The sequence below is a fragment of the Macaca thibetana genome, chromosome 7 (assembly GCF_024542745.1).
Source record: "Macaca thibetana thibetana isolate TM-01 chromosome 7, ASM2454274v1, whole genome shotgun sequence".
Lineage (NCBI taxonomy): Eukaryota > Metazoa > Chordata > Mammalia > Primates > Cercopithecidae > Macaca > Macaca thibetana.
Window position 1 is genome coordinate 165,619,051 of NC_065584.1, and position 25,801 is coordinate 165,644,851.

General features: G+C 46.5%; 1 protein-coding gene across 4 annotated transcripts in view; it reads left to right on the forward strand.

Moving 5' to 3' along the window:
- ARNT2 (aryl hydrocarbon receptor nuclear translocator 2) overlaps positions 1 to 6,429 on the forward strand; it is a 199,714-nt gene extending 193,285 nt beyond the window's left edge. For all 4 annotated transcript variants that reach the window (XM_050799957.1, XM_050799959.1, XM_050799958.1 and 1 more), the window contains exons 18-19: positions 2,681 to 2,817; positions 5,044 to 6,429. In XM_050799957.1, coding sequence (XP_050655914.1) covers positions 2,681 to 2,817; positions 5,044 to 5,142 — 236 coding nt within the window. In that variant the 3' untranslated portion in view covers positions 5,143 to 6,429. The remainder of the gene's footprint in view (positions 1 to 2,680; positions 2,818 to 5,043) is intronic.
- The last annotated feature ends 19,372 nt before the right edge of the window (positions 6,430 to 25,801 follow it).

Consider the following 25,801-nt stretch of genomic DNA (forward strand, 5'->3'; position numbering starts at 1 on the left):
TTTGTTGATGAGAGGGAAGGCCTGACTCAGACCCCTGCTTTCAACATACGTTAAGAGACAGGGTCACACTTACGTGAGAAAGAGTAGTGTAAGAAGAACTTTGGGAGGCCGAGACCACGAGTCAGGAGATCGGACCATCCTGGTGAGAAACCCCGTCTCTACTAAAAAATACAAAAAACTAGCCAGGCGAGTGTAGTCCCAGCTACTCGGGAGTGAGGCAGGAGAACCAAAATCAGAGTTCACTCCATCGACTAGAAGTCAAAAAAAAAAAAAACAAGAAGTAGCAGAACCAAAATTTCAAAGAAGTCAACAAGATAGTTTCAAACAGAATGATCAAGAGTGTTGGATACTCAAGAGAGATTGAGAAGAATGGGCACTCTTCAAATGCCTGTTGGATGGGGCCTAGCAGTAGAGTAATTGCACAGGCTTGAGAAGGGAGGGAAAAGAGAAGATGCTGTGTGTGTGGGTGGGTGTAAATGTTGATGGCAAAGGGAAAGAGAGGTAGGTATGTGCCTTAAGGAGGAAGGGCTGAGGGCATTGATTTGCGATGGGCAAGCCCCAAGGAAGCCATCATTGCAGCAGCATCCTGGGTGACCCTGCATGGCAGTCAGCTCCCTGAATGTGTTAGGACATTCCCCCAGTCTATCATGCCCTTCCTTCGGCACCGGTGGCTATGTCCCTCTACCCTCCGGCCAAGCAACATGGACCCACTGAAGGCCCCATATTGTGCCCAGCCTCTGCAGGCTTCCAGAATGGGACAGGTGCCTGTCAGGTGGGAATTTCCTCGTGGATCCAGCTGGCGATGCTGCTGTTTTAACTTTGCCACAGTTGTGGACCTAGCCTTCCCTCTGCTGAGCCAGTTAATGAGGCCAGTGGACACGCTTCTATGAAAGAGTTCCTTCTGGCCCTCGGGGTCTTGTGTGGGATTATTAGGAGAGACATTTCACATTGGCAGATGAATTTTCTGTAACAGAATCCCATTAAAAAAGTAGATTTAAATCTCTCTTATGCTAAGCAAGTGAGTTGTACCCTGCCTCAATTTTATAGAATTCTTTACCAACTATTGTCATCATATAGAGTTTGAAAATCACCAATGGTAAGACATTAAAGGGACCTTATGTGTTTTATTAAAGCCCTTTACGTCTCCGGCATTATATATGGGTGGATGGGTGAGAGAGAGAGAGAAGGAGAGAGAGAGATTCTTCTCCCTGAACACTTTCTAACCTGGCCTCTCATTAACGCAGCGCCCAGGTTGGGGGTTGGATAGGGCCTGAGACTTGCCTGTGACCAGCATGACTGTTGGAAAGAGTAGTATGGGACAAGATGAAGCTTGTCTTGCCAGCCAGAGCTTGGTAGAGAGTCCATTGTTTCCAAAATGGTACTGAATGATTTGAAATAAGAAAAAAAGTTTCTAAGATTTTTGATGTTCCTTAAAGGTATCCTCTTTGAAGGGTATTTTTTAAGCCTCCTCTTTGGTTGAATCTCAAAAATGTTTTTAGACAAAATTGCACTTATTGGATAGGCACAGTGGCTCACTCATGTAATCCCAGGGCTTTGGGAGGCCAGAGCAGGGGGATTGCATGAGGCCAGGAGTTTGAGACCAGCCTGGGCAACATAGCCAGACCCCGTCTCTACAAAAAAAAAAAAAAAAAAAAAAAGTTTTTTAATTAGCCAGGCACTGTGGCATGAGCCTGTGGTCCCAGCTACTTGGAAGGCTGAGGCTGGAGGATTTCTAGAGCCCAGGATTTCAAGGCTGAAGTGAGCTATGATTGCACCACTGCACTCCAGCCAGGGCAGTGGAGTAAGACTCTTTCTCATATGCAAAAAAAAAAAAAAAAAAAAAAAAAAAAAAAAAATTCCACCTGTGTTTCCTGTTTTTTGTTTTTTCCATTGGCAATTTTTTTGTATAAACTATAGACAGAAACAAAGTGGCTCTCATTTATAAATGAATTTGCTGATTCCCACAGAGGAACCTTATCTTATCTGACCAGCGCCTAAATTTCTTCCCCCTCAAACAAACTGATGCAAAAAAAAAACCACTCTGCCAAAGAGCCAGGCCGGAAAAGACTGTGGTGCTTGGCCCTGTAGGAGGACCTTGTATAATGCGTGTGTGGCTTCCGAGGAGTTGCTCAGGAGGCAGAGGCTGAGGTTGGCAGTTCTCAGGGGAATGCCAAGGTGAGGCTTTTCCTCTAGCGGGACCAGATGCCTTTCAAGAGCATTCGGTGGACCGAGAGGGAGTCAGGAGTAGGGGCAAGTATGTCTTCCTCCTCATGCCAACACCGTACTGCCAAGGACAGACCCTCTGTCAGCCCACGCTCTGCATGCCACAGACATGCCCCTTGCCCCCAGACGCCCGCAGGAGGCCTTTGTGCACAGTCACCAAGTGCAAGGAGCGCTCCAAGGCTTAAAGCACCTAGTCACCTGGCAGGTGACCTCAGGAAGAGCCACCCTCTCTGGCCAAGTACCTGCACCATTGGGCAAAGGGCTCCTGTGTCTCTTATCCCCTCAATTTATGATCTTTCAGTCAGTGAGAAAGACGAGGATAGCAAATGCATTCCTCCAGCTCTGGATGGAACATGCCTTTCAGAAGTGGGAGGCCCTCCAGCCGCAGTGGTTCTTAGGTCTCACAGAACCACGGGATGGCTTTTAAAGGAAGTGTACTGTATGTCGGATCTTTCAGCTGAAAGTGGACAAAGTAGCGGGCAGTTCCAAGGACGGCCCTCAGAAGTCTGGTCGCAGTGGCAAAGCCAGCACCACGGCCAGCAGAGCGGTGAGCAGCACTCCCACCAGCAGCCCGGTCAGACTGAAGTGTTCCAGGTAAATCGAGCGAGCACCGCCTTCTCGTAGGTACCGGCGCCTTCTCTCTGCTTCCTTTCCCCCTCGGGCTCTGCCGCACCACCGCCTGCCCGATAGCCATCGTGAGTTCTGGCCCAGCCTGGGCTAGAGGGAGTCCAGGAGTAGAAGGCCCCATCCTACCCAGCCAGAAACGTCAAGTGCATGTGGGAAGGAGAAGGGGCCGAGGTAGCCTTTGAGCTAAGCCAAACAATAGGGCAGGCTGCAGTTGGAGATGCTTCCCAGACTCCAGAGCTATCCAGGGGAGGGGCACAAAACCAAGACCGAAGGGGGTCTCTCCTTAAGAGCTGCAAGTGCCCCCAGGCTTGGCTGTCTGTCACTGGCTGACCCTCTTTTTCCCCACCATAGCCCCCAGAATGTGGAGAACATCCCCACCCAGTCCCTTGCTCAGTACCAGCCTTGCCCTGGCTCTGCTGTCCTCTGTGGTTAAGCTCAGGGAGAGTCCCTGGTTGAGGATACCTGGGCACCTAGAAACACTCCATTATTTGAGACATTTCTAGGCCATCCCGTGTGCCTAAGGCAGACTGTGTGGCTGGGGATGGCACCGCTGCAGCCCCACAGAGCAGGTGCCCTGCCCCTTGTGGGCTTCCTTGGCTCAACTTTCAGCCAGAAACATTCCTACTGGAAGGCTTCAAATGGAGGTACGAGCCCATTAACTTCCCCTTAGCCAAGAGCTCAGCTCATCCCTCCAGGTCCTTGTAACAGGAACCCAGGCACCTCCTGCATGCACCAGGCCTGCCCTGCAAAGCAATGATGGGGGCAGGAACCACGTTGTGGGAGGGTTCTGAAACTCCCAGGATCGCAACGCCTCCTTCTCAAGAATCAGTGCTCCATTGACCCCACCCTCATCCCAAGCCCCTCTCCTGCCAGGGTCAGCTGTGTCTTCACAGACAAAGTCCTGGGACTCAGATGTCACTCAGGGTAGCATTCTGTGAATGTGCAGGGGAACAACTCACCCAGGCCTTCGCCTGCCTCCCCTGACTGCAGCCTTCTCTCCTCCTTCCTCCTTCTGTAAGGCATTGTTCCTTGCCCATTCTGAGGCCCCACAGCAACCCCGTAAGGCAGAATTTCCTGACATGGATCTTCATAGTCACGATGCTAAAAAGAATTCTTGGCCAAATAAGCTTAAGAAACGCTGGTTAGCCGGGAACGGTGGCTCACGCCTGTAATCCCAGCACTTTGGGAGGCCGAGGCGGGCGGATCACAAGGTCAGGAGATCGAGACCACGGTGAAACCCCGTCTCTACTAAAAATACAAAAAATTAGCCTGGCGCGGTTGTGGGCGCCTGTAGTTCCAGCTACTCGGGAGGCTGAGGCAGGAGAATGGCGTGAACCCGGGAGGCGGAGCTTGCAGTGAGCCGAGATCGCGCCACTGCACTCCAGCCTGGGCGACAGAGCGAGACTCCGTCTCAAAAAAAAAAAAAAAAAAAAAAAAAAAAAAGAAACGCTGGCTAAACAAAGTTATTAAGTTTCTTTATTGCACGACATATCAGAACTTTTATTACACCAATGAGGACTATGGATGTCTAGGAGGTAGGCAAAGTGTGCCTTGTTTCCCAAACTTATTTGTCCACAGAATTATTTTCTCACAGAGCATCACATGGGCTGAGAATTCAACAGAACACATATTGGGGAATTGGCTGTAAGACATTGAAATAGTGCTATTCCCGTTTTCTGGATGGGTCATCTGAGGCCCAGAGAACTTGAAAGACGTGTTGAAACTGAAATCTAACCATTCAGGGATTTATCCCTGCACTAAGATAAACATGGAAGACAGGCCACCCAGGTCTCCACGCACATCCTGCTTCCACTCACATTTCTGCATTGGATTTCTCTTGCATTTTGGCCATCTGCTATCTGCTATGTGCACCTTGCTTGGGGCCAGCCTGGGGTCCCCTGCCAATGGGGCTCTCGTCTACCCTGGGTCCCTGACTCAACCTTAGATAGACAAAGGGTGTGTCCTAATGCCATTTACCTGCTGTCACAACAGCTCCCTGGGGAGAACAGTTTCTCAGCGCCTCAGACATTTGAGGACCCCTCCAAAGCATCCCGCAGAAGGCTGGGGAGGACCTCTGGGCTGCCCCTTTAGGGATGGCCATGAGGGTGAGTGCAGGCTGGGCTTCTGGGACATGCCCAGTGCACGGACAGAGGAGCTGACTCCTCTGTGGCTCTCTTTTCCTCTCCTCTGCAGGACATGCTGCCCATGCCGGGAGATCCAACCCAGGGGACTGGCAACTATAACATCGAAGACTTTGCCGACCTGGGCATGTTTCCACCATTTTCTGAGTAGCTGCAGGCAGAGCAAGTCTCCTGTTGTACAGTGCCACCCATACTGTGATGTCGACGCCCGTGTGAACGAGGCTCACCCTCGCCCTGCTTGCCCTGCCGTGGGCCCCCCAAACCAGAAGCCATCTCCCCCGCTCTGTGTCCCCAGGCACGTCATTGCTCCACTCTCCCCTGCAGCCGTGGCTGCTCGGCCACTGACCAGGGGCCCTGGCAGACATTAGGGGATCAGTTGTATTTATTGTACTTTATCTGTGTGTGCTCAGGAGGTGAGCCTAGTGGGTCCTTAAATTTGGTTGTGAATAATCTCTTAATAGACAATTTATACTCATGAAAGTTCAGCCAGTGCCCAGAGTGACCAAGCAGCACCAGCAGGCCTGCCCAGGATGCTGAAAGCAGATTTCTTCTTGCTTTTCCCTTCTAATGGATGCGTGGGGCTCCGGGGAAATGCTGGAAAAATAGGCAAGGAGAGCGCACAACCCTTGTTCCACCAGCTGGAGCCAAGAAACACAGAGACACGGAGGTATCTGCCCCTCAGCTCCGCTGGTCTGTCTGTGCATCCATCGCGCCATGGGACGTATGTAATTTGTGCAGTGTGACATGAACTTGCTGTCCTGATGGATGTGTTGTGCCTTGTGTCTGTCATGTGTGGCCAGCGTGAGTGTATAGAATCCAGAGTATGTAGAGAGCCAAAATGTGTGGCCCTGTCCCCAAGCTCAGCAGCGCCAGCCATGACCACAGGATGCTCGGCCCAGGGTCTGGGAGCTGGGCTAACAGGCTGGCACTTCAGCAGGGTCACCAGGAGGCACAGCTAGGGGCGTGCTCACATGAGTAGGTCAGTTCTTTGGTCCAAGCCCCTGGTGCAGATTCAAGCTCCTCCTCTTAGAGGAAGCACCCCCTTCCTCTCACAGGAGCCCCATGGGAGCACTCACCCTCCTCCCAATTGGATCTGAACAGCTGTGTTCCTGGTCCCACATAGGCATGTCTCATCCTTGCCCCACTGGTGAGAGGAAGACCTTGTGGCTGCCCAGAGCCTGTAGGACAGCATGCCTTGAGGTCAGAGGCCAGTCCCTTCTCTACAGATGTAGACAGCAGGGTAGGATGCCCAGGTGTCCTCACATGGGCACCGTGAAACACTTTCCTCCAGGCCACCTGAGCCTTTGTTCTTCAGCCCGACTAGAGGAACAGCAGCTCTGGGAGGCACAAGAGTGCAGGTCTCAGGGGCAGAAGACTTGGGTTCCAGTTCTGGTTCTGCCACACACCCACTGGCCTTGAATTTCTCCGGTGGTCTCAAGACAGGAACAAGAGCTGACTCTAGAAGCTTCTGCCTGGCTGACCTCTGAGCCCATGATCCCTGGCTTGCTTTGCTTCTCTTGGATTTGAAGAGAGTATAAGAATCCATCCCCCTGTTTTCAGGGACCTCTGCCTTCTCCCACACCCCTTACACTAGTAAGGACTCCTTCAGCCTCTTGTGTTTTCTTCCTTTTGTGACCACTATGCCCCCTCCCTGTTTCTCATCACCAGCCCATTAGCCCACTGACTCCCATATGGTAGAAAATGTACTGTGGCTGCTGCAGGGCAGGTGAAGGGACCCACCCTCTGGGAAAGCCCTCATGTTCCTCCCAGAGTCCTTCAGGTAGCTCCTCGCAGATGCTGGTTGGTAGTGCAAATGCTCAGAAACAACCCGTGCATCCCTACCCATGGATTCTGCAGGACCAGGAAGAGTGGCATTGGTTCTAGAAACCTGAGAATGGAGTGAGCCCAGCTTGCAGGAAGGAGTTTGGAGAGAGTGTTTGCTGTGATCCATCGAAAGCTCCACATTAGGCCGGGCGCGGTGGCTCAAGCCTGTAATCCCAGCACTTTGGGAGGCCGAGACGGGCGGATCACGAGGTCAGGAGATCGAGACCATCCTGGCTAACACAATGAAACCCCGTCTCTACTAAAAATACAAAAAAATTAGCCGGGCGAGGTGGCGGGCGCCTGTAGTCCCAGCTACTCGGGAGGCTGAGGCAGGAGAATGGCGTAAACCCGGGAGGCGGAGCTTGCAGTGAGCCGAGATAGCGCCACTGCACTCCAGCCTGGGCGACAGAGCGAGACTCCGTCTCAAAAAAAAAAAAAAAAAGAAAGCTCCACATTAAACCCCAGCCCTGTCTGGCCAGGGAGATCCGTGTGCTCAGTGTTGCTGGGGAATCTACAAAAGTCAAACACTGCTTAGCAAAACGCCTTTGACTGGTCGTCAGCTGTGCATGACTACAGTTCCTAGACTCTAAATTAATCCCAGCCTTGCAGTTTCTAGAGCTTTTTGTCTGTAATGGTGATTGGGTCTCCATTGTAGATGCATGCAGTGTTCACTCCAACCTCACAGGCTTTCTTACTTCTGGGAAATGGCAGGTGGTTGAAACCCTGCACATCTTCCCAGGGCCAGCCCCAGAATGGGCCTTTCTCTGCCTGCCCTGCCCTTGGGGCCACCTCTGCCACCAGCAGCCTTGAGCTTGCCCCAGGCCATGGGCATAATTATTTCCCCCAAAAAAGGCACAAAAATAGGTTTAGGATCAAAGAAGTGTTTCTCAGTGAAATGAAAGCAGACTTTTTATAGCCTTTAGCTTGTGAGTTTGGAAGTTTGGGGGGTCGTATGTTTGTTTTTGCCTTCTGTTTCTTGGAGGAGAGTTGGGGGCTTTTCTTAGGTGCATACACAGACCCAGGTGAACACGCTGACTGTGAACCTGCCTTGTATCCGGAGCTGTGGTGGGCACTGAGGGGATGCAACAAAATTAGGAGAGGATCCTTGCTCCCATCATCTTCTCCTACCTCAACAGGGGTTCAGGATGCAGTGAACTCAGTTCTTGGCCCTTGGGTGAGGATTCATGGATGAATGAAAGCTAGACCTGACGGGGAGGCATTATGACTAAATAGGCCCAGCCTCCTTCCCTTCCAGCTCTGTACTAGGAGCACAGGTGGGAAATCTGAGTAGAGTCTGACCCCACTTTTTGCTTATGATTTGTAAAAGCCATCATGGGGCCAATAAGAAAATAGGGGTGATGGAGGGGGAGAAGCCCAGGACTGGGAGAATCGCACATGTCCCAGGGGTTTTCACCAAGGATTTTCGAGACATACTGGAGTAAGAATTAAAACCGCAGAAGGTTTAATTATCGTGGTTGGTTTGCAAAAGCACCTCCCATGCCAGTCCTGCCCAGCCTTGGAGGCCAGAATGCTCATGGCCCCTGTGGTCTGCTTGTCCTTCCGCCCATGCCCAGCAGATACCTCTCTGACTGGAGATGGGCTCAAAGCTGGATTAGGAAGGGGAGAGGCACTTGTGACTTTGTTTGGCTCTGTGACTCACTTCCTCGCTCACACCTCATCTGAACTACTAGACTTTCAACTGACTTTCCTTAGGCCAGACAAGCAGACAGCTTCCCACAGAAGAGGTCTGTACAGTGACAACCCGGGCCACAGCAAAGACACAGATGCAGCCACAGTAAGGCTCCATCAGGACTGGGTCAGTGATGGCAACAGGATGGCCAAGGATGGCTCTAGAACACTCTGCCCATGCGTCACTCTCCCCAGTTTTATTTTTAGCTTTGGCTTCAGGGAGTGACAGCCATCACAAATAGCCATATTCTGCTCTACTCTCCAACATACCAAATTCTACACTGTTGTTATTTCATGAGAAGTGAATATTGCAGATTGGGGGGATTCTGGTTGTTAAGGAACTTACACTGGGGAGCTTTACTCTTCTGTGTCAATAACGTGACTACGTGTTCTCCAGATTAGCCACACGTGCAAACATCAGTGTCCTTCTAGCTTTAGCCAAGAGAGAAACCAGTCCCAGGGAATGAATGGTGGTCTCCCCACTCCCGGCAGCACTTTGGGCAGCCCATAAGCTATGCGAGAACGTGAACACTCACCTGTCTGGGCTCACCTTGCTCCGTCACGGTTCTCACCTGCCACATAAACAGGAAGAAGCCAGTGACCGGAACAGCTCTAGCCAATAACAAGTCAGAATAGAAATGTTCTTTATATTACCAGAAAACATGGGCTTGGCCTAAGTTGCTGTGTCCTAACTTGCCGGGGATCATTCCCCACCAAACCCCCTGTACTAAGAAGCCATGAGCCTTTTGGACATTCACCTTTTCCTTGACCATCTGGAGTCTGGGGCAACTTAAGGAGGCACCACACAGTGGTGTAGGCACATTTCCACACGTAGGTGTCCCTGGCTTTTGTGGCCAAAGCTGGTGTTATGGTCAACAACGGGCCAGGGCCTGTGGGGCACTGACTTTGAAAGTGGCAAAATGGAGTTTTCACAGGCTGTGCGGGAACAGGACAGCTCGCTTCATCTAACAATCTGTTTCCTTTAAAAAAAAAAAAAAGAAAAGAAAAGACAGAAAAATATTTCATAAGCTGGTGTCAGTGGACAGTTTAAGCACTTAACCATTTCTCTTTCTTCTTATGGATGTGAACTGTGCTGTGGATAAATCATTTGTATTTCTTGAATGTTCTCTATGATTAACAGTTATTAAGTCGGTTGTGTATATGTGTAACTAATGTAACTGCCTTTTAAAATTTCATTACAATAAAAATGACTTTGCTCTGAACAACGAATGGCCCAGGCCAAGTTTGTAATTGAACCATCCTTGGAACTTGCCCTTTGTATTACACTCCCTCCTATGGGCTGTATTGTGTCATAATCTGTGAGGGATGTGATGTACATTATACTAAAGAGTGACCCTTTTGGAGGTTTAGCTTCTTAGGATAGAAAAGGAAACTAGGGCTGGGTGCTGTGGCTCAGGCCTATAATCCCAGCACTTTGGGAGGTTGAGGTGGGAAGATCACTGGAGCCCAGGGGTTTGAGAACAGCTTGAGCAACAAACCAAGACCCTGTCTCAAAACAAAACTAACAAAGGAAACTAGCGTATCAGTCATATTGCATTAGAACCAATAGAAAATAAATAAACAAATAATAGAAGGAAACTCATGACCATCTGTGTTAGGCAAGGCTCTCTAGAAGCTTCTTTACAAATGATATTTTTGTTAATACAAATCTGGTATGTGGTTACTCTCCCTGGTTTACAGATGGAGAAGCTGGAACTCAGAAAAGTTAAGAAAACACAGGAAGGAAATGGCAGAACCAGGATATTGAACTCAGGTCTCAATCAAAAACCCTGTATATATTGTCCTCTTTAAACACCCTTATTATTATGTTTTAATCCTCACAAAATTAAGTTAGTGTTTTAATATGCTGATGCCTCTAGTAAATACAATTGACTTTTGAACAGCATGGGTTTGAACTGTGCGGGTCCACTTACATGTGGATTTTCTTCCATCCACCTCTGCCACCCCTGAGACAAGAAGACCTCCTCTTCCTCCTCCTCCTCTGCCTACTCAACCTGAAGATGACGAGGATGGAGACCTTTGTGAAGAGCCACTTCCACTTAATGAATAGTAAATATATTGTCTTTTCCTTATGATTTTCTTAACATTTCCTTTTCTCTAGCTTACTTAATTCTAAGAATACAGTATATAACACATATAACGTAAAATATGTGTTAATTAACTGTTTATGTTATTCATATTCTAGTCAATGGTAGGTTATTAGTTGCTGAGTTTTAGGGGAGTCAAAAGTTATACATGGACTTTCAACTGCATAAAGAGTAGGCATCCCCAATCCCTATGATGTTCAAGGGTCAACTTACTTACAAATTCTATTTTTTCTCTGCCGAAAGAGAACTTTCTGGATTCTAGCAAAATGGCAGACTAAAATCATTTTAAAACCCTTCCATCAAACACCTAGCATTGCTAGTTTTTACAGCTTTATTGATCTATTATTGACACAAAGTAGACTGCACATATTTAAAGTATACATAAAATTCTGCGACCCTGAGTTAAACATAGACTTCTTAGATACTACACCGAAAGCATGATCCATCAAAGAATAAACTGACAAATTAGACTACATAAATATTAAAGGCATTTGCTTTTCGAAAGACACTGCTAAGAGCATGAAAAGATAAGCTACTGATGGGAGAAAACATTCACAAGTCATGTATCTGACCAAGGACTAGTACCTAGAATATGTAGAGAACTCTTACAATGGAATAAGACAAATGACTCAGTACAAAACAGGCGAAAAATCTGAACAGGCACGTCACCACAGAAAATATACAGATGGCAAATAAGCATGTGGAAAAAACTGATTACCATCATTAGTCATCAAGGAACTATAAATTAAAATACACAATGACTCTAATATTTGGCTAAAATGTAAAAAGGCTGATGATAGCAAGTGTTGCCCAGGATATGGAGCAACTAGAACCCTCATTTAGGCAAAATGGTACAGCCACTTTGAGTAACAGTTTCTTAGGAAGTCAATAATCCACTCACCTTATGACCTAGCTTTTTCGTACCTAGCTATTTGCCCCAGAGAAATAAAAACATATTTCCAAACAAAGACTTGAATAGGAATATTCATTGCAGTTTCATGTGTAATAGGCACGAGGGAAAAACAACCTAAATGTCCATCAACAGGTGAGTGGATAAACAAATTGTGGTACCACCACACAATGGAATACTACCCAGCAATAAAAGAACAAAGCACAGATACAAGCAACAGCATGAACAGAACTCGAAAACATTATGCAGAGCAAAATGTCACATTTATGTCACTCAGATTTACTAAGTCTGATGACATGATTGTTACTGAGGATGTGGGGAAACAGGAATTCTATTTCCTAGCTAGTAGAAAATAGCATACTTGCTCTGAAAAAGATGACGTTTATCAGTGCCATTTTTCCAACAGCACATTGGAATGGTAAAAATGTACAAACCCATGACAGCGATTCTAATTCCAACTTTCTATTCTACAAAACGTCTCACATACACACAAGAAGACAGATAAAAAGATATTTATTGCTCTGTGTGTAAGAGTGAAAAAGTGGAAGAAAATAATCTATCCTTTAGTAGATAAATGAATAAACTGTGATTTAGTTACACAAAGGAATATATTGCAGCACTTAAATATCTTGTTGCATGTGCAAAAATCCTAAAAATATAACATTGAATTTAACAGCTGTGCATATTTTTATAACTCAACACATTAACGTATTTTGTGACTAAGTAGATAATAGTCAAAGAAATAAAAGAAAAATAACCTCATCGATGATAAAAACAATTCTGGATAATGTTTATCCTTAGAGGGAAGAAAGACATAGAATGACTTGTATGATTGAATTCCTTAAAACAGATTAAGAAAGAGAAAGAAAAACAGGTATTGACTAAAAAGGAACAGAAAAGTAGCTGAGGCAATTATGGCAAAATGTTAAACAGCTGTTTCATTTTGGTAATGAGCATGTAAAATTCTGTAATACTTTTCTCAAATTGATATATAATGAAAATATTTAATAATTAAGCAGATACTTAAGCTCATGTAAAACTTTTCAAGGTGTAATGAAACCCCATCTTTACTAAAAATACAAAAAATTGCCTGTATATACTCGGGAATGCAAGAATATTGCAGTGAGCCGAGAATAAGCCTTAAACATCAAAAAAAAAAAAAAAAAAAAAAAAAAAAAAAAAAAGCAGATACTTAAATCTCACAAGTAGTCAGAGAAATGCAAATTAAAGTAACAATGGCATGACATTTTTCACCGCAATGGACTGGCAAAAGTGGGAATGAATGTGAAATGACTGTCTTAGTTATTTTTGGTAGAAATAGAAATTTTTGCAATTTATTTTGAGAGTGATGTGCCAATAGCTATTAAACAAAACTATATCTTTGACTCAGCTATCCCACTTCTAATAATCCATCTTAGCGAAATGAGAGTGCTGAAGAGAGATATACTTATAGGAATGTTTATTGCCACCATATTTTGTAGTGGGTGAAAACTGTAAATTAAGGCAAAGCTCACTGATAGAAGAATGGATGACTACATTGGAGAATACCTATTTCATGAACTATCAGATAGCATTATTTCAATACATTAGTACATAAAATAATCAGAAAATTATAAATGAAATTGATCCATGTTGATAAAACAAACATGACCACAAGCACATTAGTTAGGTTCATGTGTGAGTACATGGTTGTGTATATATATACATATGTACATGTAGAAAATGTATACAATATTCAGCCTGGGCAACATTGCAAGACCCTGTCTCTACGAAAAAAAAAAAAAATGTAATTAGCCAGGTGTGGTGGCACATACGTAGTAATCTTAGCTACTCAGGAGGCTGAGGTAGGAGGATCACTTGAGCCCTGGAGTTTGAGACTGCAATAAGCCATAATCATGCCACGGCACTCTACAGTCTAGGTGACAGAGTGAAACCTTGTCTCAGAAAAAAGAAAATATAAAATACTGTATTCACATCAATAAGCTGCATTTGGAAGGATTGGGGAAGCAGAGAAAGTAAGTAAAACTTAAAGAAATTGTGTTAAGTATAATAACATTGCATTTACATGAAATTATTTACACATGTATTTATTCATTTATTTTGTGTATTTCTCCAAGAAAAAAAGGCATGTGCCTTTATATGTGTAACAGACGGATGAAAATCCCTTCATGATAGTCTCAACCTAATGGGATCTGAGGTGAATTTCCCCTACATCCTTGTAACTTTTAATATGACTTGTTCTACAAAGAATATATATTACTCCTAAAATTATTAAAAGTAATCTAAAGCAAATTGCCTGCCAGAACAAGAAAAGAATAAATGATTACCCACAATAGCTTGAAATCTTGAACCACTACAGAATTTTGATGCCAAGGAGTGGGAAAGAGAAGGATGCACGTGTGCTATGGTAGAACGCACTCTAGCTGGGCACACCTGTGCAGTGGGACAAAGCCACTGGAAGAACTAGTACTCATTCTCATGATGCCACCTAGACTTTACTTCCCTCTCAGCCTCCACTCCCAGAGAGCACTTATTTTTCCACTGAGAAAAATAAACTTATCCCCCTGTTACCATGTTGAAGCCTGACAATCATGAGCGTCTTTCTCCTGTAAATCCTCTCAAGCGTGTTCTCTCAGTAAGCATTTGTGTGGCCCCCACCACCAGCTCCATGAACAGTGCTGGGGTTGAGGCTACAGAGGGAAGATCCAGGCCCCACTCATGAGGACTGCCTCATCCTGAGGGGAGAGGCAAGCAATATGATGTTCTGGAATGTACTAAGGATTTCGGTAGAGGTCACCTATTCTGCACCAACACAAAAGAGGGAAGGGAGAGTCTGGGAAGGGCTGAGTATCTCATGCGTTTGTGATTAGCATGACTTAAGCAAGAGGTCCCAGATGAGGCCCATCGAAGATGGAGTCTACCCACTGGGCGCACAACTTGTTGGCTCAGCTTTTGCAGAAATCACTTAACAGGCCCCCAAATCCAAGCCCGAGACCCCTATAAATCATGAAATGGGTACAGCCTCTCAGCAGGACACCAGATTAAAATGGCTGGAATGCAGCTTGCCTCTAGTTCTACAGCCACAACCTCCAAATTACTAATTCTTTCAACACATTTTACTCAGAGTCAAACATATATGCCAAGAATAAAGAAACGTGGCCTGGGGCTGATGAGGCCAGAAAACAACATTTCATCGCAGTGATTTATCAGAGTGTGAGCATTTCTCATTCACAAGGCTCGTTGAGTGCAGATGTGCCCACTCATTTTTCTCACAGAATCTCCACGCCTTTAACTGGCAGCCATGTTTCCATTGCAGCCAGGTTGAGTTTCATGTGGGCCCATGGAATAGAGCCATGTCAGGAATGATGTTACATGGGGTCCCTGGAAACCCTCGTGATCCCTCAGACCCCACCTACTCCTAGGAAAGGCATGGTTTTGAGAGCTTCCTGTGGAAGAGCACACAGAGCTGCCTAGTTACCAACTCTGTGAGGAACCAGGACCCCAGATGCTAAGAAGATGCCGGGAAGCTTGGTGTCATCCTAGACTCACTATCTACGGGCAGAATGAAGTGTCAATTCAAGAACAGCAGGCTCTCTTCCTAGTCATCAGGTTGTCCAATCCTGGATGCTAGCACAAAGAGATGTGCTGGCTCCCCTGGAGATAGGACAGAAGAAGAGAGAAATGATTTAGAGTGTGATGCTGAGGAAGTGTTCAGTGAAGGCTACTTCAGGTTTTTTGTTCATCGGTTTATGCCCTTTACAGTACATGACACTCTATTAATGTTCAATAAATTCCAAGGAATTTGTCTTACTCTGGGTCACACCATCATTCCTCAATTGTCTTTATCTATAATGAATTCACAAAGACTGGTTGCAGCTTCAGAAAAGTTTTCAGATAGGTCTCAGAACCCCCACTCTATGCTGGCTATGAGCATGCAAACTTGTATTTTCATTCCTGGTCTGTTTCAAGTCTATGGTAAGGAAGCAGAGAGTTGGGATGGAGACACAGTTGGCATCTCATTGTGACAAAAATTGGCTGACCTCAAGGGGACAGGCTGGCAGGAGTAGTCAGAGAGAGGTGGCATCTCATCTAACCTGAATCCTCGGATTCTAAAAGGATTCCTAATGAATGACGATGGGAAGAATTGAAAAGCAATGAGTAAAGTACTGATTCCTGTCACGCAAGTGGGCGCTGCATGATACCTGGGGTGATCTGAGGGTAACATGGCATGTCTCAGGCAGATGGCCTGTAGATAAAGAAAAAATGGAAGAGAGGTAGGGGATCGGGCTTCATGGCCGGGACCAACATGGAAACACAGGTTTCTCACTGCGTCGGGCCCAAGGATTCTGTAGATGCCACAGATCCAGGATCCAAGGGACCTGGGCCTCCTTGGACTTTAATGAGGAGGTTAAGGACACAGGGAAAGTTGAGAGAGCATAGCCTTGTTGAGCAGGCCACAGAGGTCCCCAGGACTCTGCTCTTCTCCTGGAGAGACATAAGGCACTACCAGCAGGCCATGGGACCCTCTGCCTATTTTCATCCACACCTGCTCTCTGCTTTCATGCTCAGGCACAAGGATCCATATCCCTTTTTTGAAAGACTGTCCTCAAGCTATTGGATCCTACTTTGCCGAAGCATGCAGAGCCAGGGGTGCCTAGGATTTTACATCCCACAAAGAATAGTTTATTACCAATGACTGCTGGGTTCAGGGGCATCAATACCCCAGCTTCCTTGCTCCTGGATGGGGGCATCTCTAAGTTGTAACATATTTTCTCCAGAGTATCCCTGTGGGATTGAGATACAGTTACCCTCTGTGGAAACTTTATTTGCCTTGCTTAGTCTTCTTTCTTTTCAATCTCACTTCCTGGAGTGAGATGTCTCCCTGAGCCTTCCCTGGGGTTTGGAGAGAGCTGAGCCTCCTTACGTATTGCATGTTCTGTGCAATTGTGGGATGGAGGTAGTGGCAGATGGAATTTCCCCATCCCTCCCAGTTTTTCCTGGGAATTCGTTAAATAAATCACCTTTACCCAATTTTTCTCAGATTCCACCTCTGAAGAACTCAGCCTCAGGCAGGGCTATTGTAACAATCACTAAACTGCAGCTGCAGAAAAAGTAAGAACTTTTTTACTGCTGTGTAAATTACTCTCTCAGAAAAAAAAAAGAAAAAGAAAAAGAAAAAAACACAGACATATGTGCCTTTAAAAACTATAGATAGAGGCTGAGTGCGGTGGCTCATGCCTGTAATCCCAGCACTGTGGGAGGGCGAGGCGGGCAGCACCTGAGGTCAGGCATTCCAGACCAGCCTGACCAACATAGCGAAAGCCCTCCTTTACTAGAAATACAAAAATTAGAGGGGTGTGGTGGCGCGTGCCTGTAATCCCAGCTACTCAGGTGGCTGAGGCAGGAGAATCGCTTGAACCCAGGAGATGGAGGTTGCAGTGAGCCGAGATCACGCCACTGCACTCCAGCCTGGGCGACAGAGCAAGACTCTGTCTCAAACAAACAAACAAAACCAAAACAAAGCAAAAGCAATGTTATAGATACAAAGAAATTAAGTTTTGCTTTTCAGTCAAAATAATATTTTAGTAATGTTTCGTACTATAGATGTGAACAGGACTTTGTCCTCAAAGATGAATTTTTTCAAGGACTAGAGAGAGCAACCCATCCCTATTTATTAATACTTAGACTTTCCCAGTCTTAGCAGTCAATGTAGCACATTCCAGGAAATGCTTCAGTCCCAGGAAAACTAGGACATTTGGTGACCCTACCCAGGATGCCAATATTTGTTGCCTGGGAAGGCAGAGCCCTGGAGAGGAGGAAGCTAATAGGATTTTGTAAGGCCACAGAAGTCTGAAGGGGATTTCAGTAGTAATGGAGACCACCTTCTCAGACAAGGAAAGGAGATCCAGATGTTCTGAAGAATTTTATTTTGTTTCCCAGAATCCTTAGTAAGAGAGAAAAGCTCCTCTCAGCCTGGACTTTCTGCAGGAGCACAGCCAGGAATCAGACTCACAAAGATCCTGCGAGAAGCTGAGGAGCCCTCTCTATCAAATTCTACTCACCAGGCCTGTGGAGAATGACCCTTCCACGCTGACCCAGAAAAGCCTGGCCAGGTCGAGTGCATGTGCTCTGCTCAAGTCCACACCATAAACTGAAAGTGAATCCAACCTGGTGATTTACCCATTAAAAGGAATCCTGAGTCTTTGAGGCTGAACTTTCTGAAGACAGCAACATTGCTTCTCCCCTGAGGAAAGCCAACATAAGACTCCCGGCAGCCTCATCAGACCCTCTAAGGACCCTGAGAAGGAGGGAGTGGCTGAAACCCAAAGCTGGCTCCTTCAGCAGAGAAGGGGAAATCTGGGCAGAGACCCTAGAGTGCCACCCCAAGAGTATAGCTTCCAATGCTTAGCCCGCTGCTGGTGCCCCCAGTCAGGAGACCATTTCAGAAAATGCCTGGTGTGATGGTTAATATCAAGTGTCAACTTAATTGGATTGAAGGAGGCAAAGTATTGTTCCTGGGTGTGTCAGTGAAGGTGTTGCCAAAGGAGATTAACAGTTGAGTCAGTGGACTGGGAAAGGCAAATTTGCCCTCAATTCGGGTAGGCACCATCTAATCAGATGCCAGCATGGCCAGAATAAAAGCAGGCAGAAGAACGTGGAAGGACTAGACTGGGTTAGCCTTCTGGCCTCCATCTTACTCCCGTGCTGAATGTTCCCTGCTCTTGAACATTGGGCTCCAACATCTTCAGCTTTTGAACTCTTGGACTAATACCAGTGGTTTGCAAGGGGGTCTTGGACATTCAGCCGCAGACTGAAGGCTGCACTGTCGGCTTCCCTACTTTTGAGGTTTGGGGACTCAGTCTGGCTTCCTTGCTCCTCAGCTTGTAGGTGGCCTACTGTGGGACCTCACCTTGTGATTGTGTGAGTCAGTACTCCTTAATAAACTCCCTTTATGTATACATCTAACCTATCAATCCTGTCCCTCTAGAGAACCCTAATACACCTGCATCTTCATTTCCTCAGGCTGCCACAACAAATTGCTACAAAGTGGGTGACTTCACAGAACAAAAATTATCTCACAGTTCTAGAGATCAAAAGCTTGAAATCAAGGTCTTGGCAAGGTTGGTTCCTTCTGGAGGCTCCATGCCTCTTCCCGGAATCTGGAGGCTGCCAGCAAGCCTAAGCATCCCTTGGCCTGCAGCTGCACGTCTTCAGCCCCTGCCTCTACCTTTCCCTGTGTTTCTGTCTCATGCTCTCTTCTCTTGTCTCTATCAGGACACCAGCCATTGCACTTAGGGCCCATCCTAAATCTGGGATGATCTCACGTTGAGATGTTAATTACATTTGCAAAAGTTATTTTCCAAATAAGGTCACATTCACGGGTACCAGGGGTTAGAACTTGGACATATTTGGGTGAAGGGCAGACATCATTCAATCCACCTCACAGACAAGGAGTGAGGGAGGGTTCCAGCTGAGAAGTCTTCCACAGAGATGGACAGAAATCCAGGTGCTCTGTCTCAGAAGTAAGGAGGCCCCAACCAAGTACCCAGGAGTGCAAAGAGCAGCTACAAGCATCCTTGATACAGAAGTGGGGGCCAAGGAAAAGTACATGTCAATTCCCGATGAAGCTTTTGAATGAGCAGAGATGACAGTTGCATGAGCTGGAACAATACATGGACAGGAAGCAAAATTGGCCGACCTGGGAGAGACAACAAACAGCTGGTCATCCCCAGTGCCAGAGAGGGAATGGCTTAAAGAAAACTTAGCCTATGATATTTAAACCTCCAAAGGACAATAATGAAGTGGGAGGTTCAGGGCCATTCTCTAGGAACCTCTTTTCGGGCACTCTCATCTGCCGCCACCCTACCCCACCACTGCACAGGTCTAGAAGATACAGGGCTCACAGGAGGCTCAGGACAGGTGTCCTCAACCCTCATGGCAGGCTCAGGGGGATGCCTCAGCCTAGGTGAGGGAAGCAGCCAGGATCTCAAGTGGAGAGGGAGGCTTTCGGGATGCTGAGGGCCAGTTGCACTGATCTCTGTGATTAGAATATGATTCACTGGGAAATGGGAGGTGGGAGGGAAGACAGTTTCCAGAAAGGCTGCCCCCCGGGTCTGTTGTTTGTGGAAGCAAAAGGAAAAGAGACAAAGCAAAGGCAGGAATTATGACTTAATTAAGGAAATGGGGCAATGAAGAAATCTGGCAGGATATAAGCAGTAGTCATAAATCACTAAAACCAACACCGCCACTCTTCTTGTTCAGCAATCCTCAGGCAAGAAAAGAACAAGGCCTATGTGAAAGAAACAAGGAAAGACCCAGTGTTCTCAAAAATATGAATCCACACAGCTTAAGGCTAATAGGTTCAGTGATGACAGAGATTAGGGGGTTTGTTCCTTTTTTTTTTTTTTTTGCTTTGGTTTTGCATTAAAATGTATTGCATTCTTACTTCTGCCTGGAATCTATTTGTTAAGAGGACAAGATTACGGTCTAGAAATGCCTTAGAATCGACAAACTTCCTGGGTGGAAAAGTGATTAATGCAGTTTTTTTTTTTTTTTCTGTGACAGGGTCTCACTCTGTTGCCCAGGCTGGAGTACAGTGGCACAATCTTGGCTCATTGCAACCTCCACCTCCCAAGTTCAAGAGATTCTTGTGCCTCAGTCTCCCAAGCAGCTAAGATTACAGGCATGTGACATCACACCTCAGCTAATTTTTATATTTTTGGTAGAGATGGGGTTTCACCATGTTAGCCAGGCTGGTCTTGATCTCCTGGCCTCAAGTGATCTGCCCATCTCGGCCTCCCAAAGTTTTGGGATTAAAGGCATGAGCCATCACAACCAGCTGATTAATGCGTGTTTGTAGATTGATTGAAGGTGAGGAAATCAATCAAAAGGCAATGCTGGATTTGCCCATTGAAGGTACTACTGCATGCATCTCCCTGGCCTGTACATATCGGCGATGTATCACAAAAAACACAGGAACAAGCGGGTCCTTAATTTCCAAATTCAACTTAATTTGTAAGTCTTAATTTCCAAATGTAACTTTGATTTTGTTGGATTTTTTTTTTTTTTTTTGAAATAGACTCTTGCTCTGTCACCCAGGTTGGAGTGCAGTAGCACGATCTCAGTTCACTACAGCCTCTGCCATCCGGGTTCAAGTGATTCTCCTGCCTCAGCCTCCTGAGTAGCTGGAATTACAGGTGCCTGCCACCACTTCCGGCTAAATTTTGTATTTTTAGTAGAGGTAGAGTTTCACCATGTTGGGCAGGCTGGTCTTGAACTCCGGACCTCAGGTGATCCGCCCATCTTGGCCTCCCAAAGTGCCGGGATTATAGGCATGAGCCACCACGCCCAGTGGGAAGAGTATTTTGTAATTTATAAATAAACTGCATTTACACTGTACTGAAGCCTTATTTTTAAAAAATTATTTTGAAATAATTATAGATTTATAGGAGGTTGCAAGGAAATGTACAGAGAAGTTCCATTCATCCTTCTCTCTCCTTCACCTCCTTTACAACACCTTACACAGCCAAAAAATTTACATTGGTGTGGTCAAAGAAATCAAAGAAGCCAAGAAATTGCACCCTAGCCTGGGCGACAGAGAGACACTCTATCTAAAAAAAAAAAAAAAAAAAAAAAAAAAAACACTCTTCCAATTTCCTCTTTCTTTCCTTTGTATCCTCTGGCCATGGTGATGTGAACTTACTTTCAGCCAAAAGGAAACCATAATTTTGTTCACAGACATGTATTGTGGAAGTAGCATCAACAATGTCAAATGACAAGATGACACAGCTGAAAAGTAATTTCCAGTCTGAAAGTGTCCTTTGGCTTTGGAGCTAATGTGTCACTGGGAACCCGACAAGTACAAGTCCAGTGGAAAGGCAGAGGCAGGAGCCGGGGCCCTTTATGCGAGGGCTAGTCTCCTGAAGGTTATTCCAATGAGGACCCAGACATCATGAAGCAGTTATGACCTTGATTGCTGCCCTAGATCACAAGGTGATGCCTAGGTTTTAGAAACAGGCTTCATGGGCAGAACAAGAAAGAAGTTGACCTGATGGCGCAGAAACCGAGCTGAGCCTGCAGGTGGAGGTAAAGAGGTCACAGCAGTGAGCAGACAGCTGGCAGTCTGGTAGCTGGGCAGGCTCACTTGGCCACTTTTTTTTAGAGACAGCATCTCTCTGTCACCCAGGCTGGATTGCAGTGGTGCAAGCATAGCTTACTGCAGCCGCATGCTCCTGGACTCAAGCAATCCTCCGCCTCAGCTTCCTGGGTAGCTGGGACTACAGGTGTTCACCACCAGGCCCGGTTAATTCTTTTATCTTTTTGTAAAGATGGAGCCCAACTTTGTTGCCCAGACTGGTCTCCTACTCCTGGCTTCAAGCAGTCCTTCCACCTCATCTTCCTAAAGTGCTGGGATTACAAGCATGAGCTGCTAAGGTAGGCCTTCCTCTTCTTAATGTGTAAGCAGTTGTTCAGGGTGTTCAAGGATTACCGCACACATCTGAAGACTCCAGACCCGGCGCCGTGGCTCATGCCTGTAATCCCAGCACTTTGGGAAGCCGAGGCGGGCAGATCACTTGACGTCGGGAGTTCGAGACCAGCCTGGCTAACATAACAAAACCCTGTCTCTACTAAAAAAAAAAAAAAAAAAAAATTAACCAGGCTTGGTGGCACACACCTGTTATCCCAGCTACTTGGGAGACTGTGGCATGAAAATCGCTCGAACTCAGCAGGCAGAGGTTGTAGTGAGCCGAGATCGAGCCACTGCACCCCAGCCTGGGCAACAGAGCAAGACTCTATCTTAAAAAAAAAAAAAAAACCTAAATAAATAAATAAATAAAGGCCTCTGATTTAGGTGCTCACCCAAGCTGGGCTTAGCCTTGAAGAATGAGGCTGCGGCATTGTACAACTGTCCTAAGAATAAAAAATGAGACCTGCGTGTGCTGTTCTTCCTCCACTAAGTGGTCATTATTGATCTCAGCAATGCAGCATTCATTGGTCCCATGAGGCCATTGCAAGTTTCTGACCTTCATTTAGTACTAGAGTAGATTATAAGCCACTCAGGCCTACATGTATACCCACTGACCCATTCACCCTGACCTGAGAATTTATGATAGAAAAATTACTCAATAGAGGGAAAAGCAAAATGCACAAAATTCCTCATTTCCACCTAATTATGTGATATGGTAATGCTTCAAAATTAAACTATAGATATTCCATTCTCATTATTCCATCCTTCCCTGCCCACCCTCTATTCAGGCAGCAGGAATAGCCTCCATATACGGTGCCACTAGGGGACAGGGGAAAGAACCTCCAGCAAGCTTGTCCAACCTGAATGCATGTGGCCCAGGACAGCTTCAAATGTGGCCCAACACAAATTTACAAACATTCTTAAAACATTATGAGGGATTTTTTCAATTCTTTTTTAGCTCATTAGCTATCGTTAGTGTTATGTGTTTTATGTATGGCCCAAAACAATTCTTCCAATGTGGCCCAGGGAAACCAAAAGATTAGACACCCCGGGCCTAAAACAAACAAGTTGATTATTAATAAAATGTTACATGAATTACTTAAAAAATGTAGAGAAACAAGAAGCTATTTTGCAAAATCCAGCCTTTATTGAAAGTTAAAAAGGATTTTCAGCCAGGTGTGGTGGCTCCCACCTGTAATCCTAGCACTTTGGGAGGCCGAGGCGGGTGGATCGCCTGAAATCAGGAGTTCGTGACCAGCCTGGCCAACATGGTGAAACCCCATCTCTACTAGAAATACAAAAATTAGCTGGGCATGGTGGCGGGTACCTACCTGTAACCCCAGCTACTGGGGAAGCTGTGGCAGGAGAATCACTTGAACCTGGGAGGCGGAGGTTGCAGTGAGCCGAGATTGTGCCACTGCACTCCAGCCTGTGTGACAAAGCAAGACTCCATCTCAAAAAAAAAAAAAAAAAAAAAAAAAAAAAAAAGAATTTTGTAGGCATTCTAGGATCTGAACTTCAAAACTAAAAAGCCAAGCTTAGAGGACTGAGTGGAGGTTTTACTCCCCACTGAGTAAAAAAGACTTCCCCGTGACCTCGTGGTGAGCTTCCATCCAAAAAGGCAACGAGACTTTGACTGCAGATAGGAAGACATTCAGAATGGGCCGGGGTGGAAGATGGATGCTCATAGATGCTGTGGCCATCTCACGAAATGCTAGCCCTGGGTACAGTGGCAGATATAGTCCCAAAATATGTGTGGGTGTTGCAGGCCAGTCAGGCTGTGTCTCCTTTTCTCAAGCCCAGCAAAGCAATTCAGCCCCCAGGCAGAAGGTCAACCAGGTCAGGTTGGGGCTGAGGAAGCAGCAAGAGTCCCCCAGCACCCAAGGAGATGCAGAAATGCTGACACAGCTGGAGGCTGGAAGAGGTGTGAGGTCACAGCAAGGATGACCCGGGGAACATGGGCCCTTGTGACCAAAGATGGGGACCATAGACATCAGTGCCAAGAGCAGCTCCCAGTGTCCAATTCCATGCGTGTCAAGCCTCAGCACCACAGGTGCTGGTGAGGACAGGAGACAGTACAAGTGAGAGGAGATAACCCCTAGGGCCCCTGGAAATTAGAGCTCCTTGGGAAAGATGGAAAGTGGAAGCTCAATGAGGAGAGCCTCACATGTGGCTCTTGACCCAAAAGATGCTATCATAACTTTTAAAGGAGAATCGAGTGAAAGAATAAGAGTTTTCTACCCTCCGTGGAACTAAGTGGAGTTCAGTCTCAGAATAGTCACACACCAAAGAGGTGCAGCCATAAATTGTTTTTGTTCTTTTTTTTTTTTTTTTCGGAGTCTCGCTCCGTTGCTAGGCTGGAGTGCAGTGGAACAATCTCAGCTCGCAGCAACCTCCACCTCCTGGGTTCAAGCGATTCTTTTGCCTCAGCCTCCTGAGTAGCTGGGACTACAGGTGCACGCCACCAAGCCCAGCTAATTTTTGTATTTTTAGTAGAGACCGGGTTTTCACCATGTTGGCCAGGATGGTCTCGATCTCTTGACCTCATGATCTGCCCACCTTGGCCTCCCAAAGTGCTGGAATTACAGGCATGAGAGGCTGTAAATTCTTAATGGGCTGCAATGAGAAACCAGGAGCTGTTTGGCAGCTGTTAAAAGGTATAAATATGACAAAGATGGAGCAATGTGCCTCAATGTGTGAGGATAGGCGAGGTGAGCCGAGGAGTGACACCTGGTTTCTGGGATTTTCTTAGAAGAGTTATCCTAGGCTCAGGGAATGTCTCTAGGTAAAAGGGTGAGGACGTTTTAAACCGACTGTTGTCATTCATTCTTGCCAAGCTGCCCACAGTGAACTGACTACTGGATACTCCCTCAGAATCTGTTGTCCAGCCTTTGGGAAAATCTCGTGGTCACGTATTTGACCGCCAAGCCAAAGCAAAGGATGCAGCCCCTTGGAGCCCAGGGAGCCGTGCCCAGTTAGAGGTGCCTTTTCCAGGATGCCAGGAAGGTGAGCCAGGACTTACATGCCTGCTTCTCCTCCTATCTCTCCGCATCGCCAGGACCACATTCGGATTCATAGTGTGGGCAGGGGGTGGAGGGCTGCCAGGAAACATGGTGCAAGTGCACACTTCACAACACCTCATGCCAGAGGCTGACAGAAAAGGGCATCCCTCCTGAGGGGGGTGAGTGAGGGGTGGGGGTGAGAGACAACGAGAGAGAGAGAAACAGAGAGGGAGAGTGTGTGAGAGACAGAGTGTGTGTGTGTCTGAGAGACAGAAAGAGTGTGAGAGAATGTGTGTGTGCATTCGTTGGGGGAGAGAGTGTGTGAATGTATCTGTGTGTGTGTGTGAATGTGTGTGCGAGGAACTGTGTGTGTACGTGGGGGGAGAGAGAGTGTGTGAATGGTTATGAGAGTATGAGTGTGTGAATGTGTATCAGTGTGTCTGCGTGTGTGTGAGAGCATGTGTGAGTGTGTGGGGGGAGCGTGTGCGTGAGTGTGTGTGAATATGTGAAGGGAGAGTGCGAGTGTGTATGTGGGAGTGTGTGGGAGTGTGTGTAAATGTGTGAGGGAGAGTGTGCGTGAGTGTGTATGTGGGAGTGTGTGTGAATGTGTGAGGAACAGTGTGTGAGTGCGTGTGTGAGCATGTGTGAGTATGTGAGAGTGTGTGGGAGTGTCAGTGTGTGAGTATGTGGGAATGTGTGAGGGAGTGTGTGTGTGTGAGTATAAGTGTGTGAGCGTGTGTGAGTGTGTGAGGGAGAGATAGTGTGTGAGAGGGTGTGCATGTGCATGGCAGCGGGCTCTGGGTTTGGGA